This window comes from Hordeum vulgare, chromosome 7H, assembly GCF_904849725.1.
Source record: "Hordeum vulgare subsp. vulgare chromosome 7H, MorexV3_pseudomolecules_assembly, whole genome shotgun sequence".
In the NCBI taxonomy this organism is placed as follows: Eukaryota; Viridiplantae; Streptophyta; class Magnoliopsida; order Poales; family Poaceae; genus Hordeum; species Hordeum vulgare.
This window is the reverse complement of record NC_058524.1, coordinates 453,956,095-453,959,066: the sequence shown is the minus strand read 5'-3', so window position 1 is coordinate 453,959,066 and position 2,972 is coordinate 453,956,095. Positions and strand designations below refer to the sequence as shown.

The following is a 2,972-nucleotide window of genomic DNA, read 5'->3' as shown; positions in this document are numbered from 1 at the left end:
TTTTGGTTCATATTTTCTTTCCTTTTTCCTTTTCTTTTTATATGAAGATTTCTTTTTCAATTTGAATAATAATTTTGAAAAACTGTTAATAAATTTGGAAGTGTGACCAATTCTTTAAAGCACGAACACTTTTTAAATCTTGAGAACAAAATTTTGAAAAGAACAACAATTTTAAAAAGCCCTGAACAAATTTGAAAGCGCAAATAAATTTTTCAAGCACGAATATTTTTTGAGTTTTGAGAACAAATTTTGAAACCGATTTTTTTTTCAAGAAACGTGAACAAATTTGGAAGCGTGAAGAATTTTTTAAAGCACGAGCAATTTTTGAATCTTCAGAAAATAAAATTTGGAAAAGGAGAACAATTCTGGAAAACTCCGAACAAATTTGAAAGCAAGGACAAATTTTTAAAGCACGAACATATTTGGAATTTTGAGAACAAATTTCGAAATTGCATAATTTTTTTAAAAAGTGTACTAATTTGGAAGCGCGAACAAATTTTTAAAGCACGAACACTTTTTGAATCTTTTACAAACATATAATTTTTTTTGTATTTTACTAAATTAGAGAACATGAGTATTTTACAAACATATAAATTTTTTTGTAAGAAAGAACATTTTTTGAAATTTCTGAACAATTTTTGAAATTGGACATTTTTTGAACTTATGTACACTTTTTAAAACAGGAACATTTTTAAACTTACGTACATTTTTCGAAACGGCAAATATTTTGGAAAATTAAGAATATTTGTTAAACTTCCCAAACATTTTAAAATCATGAATAATTTTGGAATTGACGAACAAAATTTGAATAAGCTTGCAATTTGTGAATGAATTTTGAAAAAACAGAAACATTATTCTTAAAGCAGGAACTTTTTTTATAAAACTGTGAAAAGAAGAACATCTTTTTTAATATCATGAACAATTCATGAAAAAAAGAACATTTTTTGAAAAACCATTCAGCTTTTTGGATACGAGAACAATTTTTGAAACACAAACATTTTCCAAAAATGAACTCATTTTGGAAGCAGGAACATTTTTTGAAGCACGGATATTTAAATATAAATTGTGAATACGAGAACATTTTGTTAAGTTCAAACAAAAATTATGAAAAGTCAAACAGAAAAATAGGAAAAGTAAAATGGAACAAAAGTGAATGAAAAGCCTAAAAAGGGAACAATAACATCTTTTGAAAAAAAGAACATTTGCTAAAAATGGCGAACATTTCCTGAAAATGTCGGTCATTTTTCTAAAATCTTAAATATTTTTTGAAGCTAGGAATGTTTGTGAAAAACAGCAAATATTTGAAATTTTGAACATTTTTATAAAATCAAGAACATTTTCTGAATTTCAGAAAAAAAGTAAAACATGAACTTAGGTTAAAAAAATAACCATAGAAAAAAAGGAAAAAAAACAGAAACAGAAAAATGAAAAAATAAAAAAAAAGGAAAAAGAAAAAGGACAAAAAAATGAAGCAGGAACCGGAACTGCCTGCAGAGGGGGATGGGCCGGACCAGTTTGTCGCGCGCCTGTGCGTTTGAGCGATTATTTGACGCGAAGAGTGGTAAATACGGTTTTTCCCTAATAGGAGGTCCCAAGAAAAACTACTTGAAGTGAGTAGGCCGGCCCACCTATTCGCGTTCTCACCAAATTCAGTTCAGGTTAGGGGATTCCTGCTCGAATCACTTGGGTTCAGTCGTTCAGTTCAGGTCAGTGGATTCACGTGGGAGACATTCACCGAAGATTATAATTCTTTTTTATTCCAAAAAGATTCTAATCCTAATCCTGGTACACAGTTCTGCAAAAGGCTGAAAACATCATGAGCGATTCTAATTCTACTACAGATGACCCAATTGAACATTTACAATTGCCCATGTATGTAACCCGTCGACACGAAGACGACACCTAGCTTGTTTGCCAGCGCGCGCATACATATCTATTTCTTCGCTGAACACAAATATCCATACAGTTTCCTATTTTGCTCTTACTTCCACTTGTGCTTGAGGAAGGTCACATCTGGCGCTCCCAGTGAGCATTTGGGAAAAAGGGATTTCTTGGGCCAGTACTGCCATGGCAATGGCAACCCTCAAGCAAATACGCGCGTGATCCTCCCACAAAAGGGAGAAGGGCAACACGATTCTTCTTCGGGCCATGCATGCATCAGTAAGGAAAGCCATTTACGACGCTCCCGCCGTGGCGCCGCGCGCTCGGGGTGGCGTAGAGCAGGTCGGCAAAGTCGCAGAGCCCGTTCAGCTCTTCCACGCGCATCGGCTCGAAGGCCACCCCCGTTGGCTTGGCCGGCGCGGCAGCCGTCAGCTGGTCGCTGCCGGAGACGCATGGGCGCCTTTGCTTGTCGGCTCTGTTGCAGGGCCTTGGGCGAGGCCTGTGCACGGATGGCGGCGGCGGCATCTTGGAGTACTTGCCGGTGAGCCGCTGCACGACGGACTTGAAGTTGGCGGCGTCGGAGCTGACGAACTGCGTCTCGATGAACTTGACCTTGACGCCGCCGCCGTCCTGGCTCTGCTCCATGGCCGCCGCCATATATGTATGTTCCCCCCTTGTCACTCCTCCCGGATGCAAAGGTGGAGCTAAGCTGCGCCTGCACGTACGCACGATCACGGCGACTCTTCTTCGTTTTACCTGTGGTCTAGTGTGTGTATGATGAGTTGATGACGACGAACAGACGATATGTGTCCGCTTGGCTGCACAAGCCGCGAGTTTATATAGGTTCGGTAGCTAAGGCAAACTCTATAGCCACGGATTCCCAGCAACGTTAACCCTATGACAGGTGGGGCACAGGTGGGATGGGCTCACCTGTCAGCGAAGGAAGGGGAGGGAGATGATCGGACCGGTCAAAGATACGAGCCAGTCCGGAGGAGCGGTCAGAGATCGGGGGCGGACCAGGCGGTCAAGGGCTCGTGCGGATTAGACAGCGGCATCTTCTCGGCTCGCCGGCTCCTGAGATCTTCTTTTAC

General features: G+C 39.9%; 1 protein-coding gene across 1 annotated transcript; it reads right to left on the bottom strand.

The window, feature by feature from the left end:
- Positions 1–1,730: 1,730 nt before the first annotated feature.
- LOC123410039 lies at positions 1,731–2,680 on the bottom strand. The gene has a single exon (XM_045102920.1). The coding sequence runs from the start codon at positions 2,536–2,538 to the stop codon at positions 2,158–2,160; it is 381 nt and encodes a 126-aa protein (XP_044958855.1). The 5' UTR covers positions 2,539–2,680; the 3' UTR covers positions 1,731–2,157.
- Between the last annotated feature and the right edge of the window lie 292 nt (positions 2,681–2,972).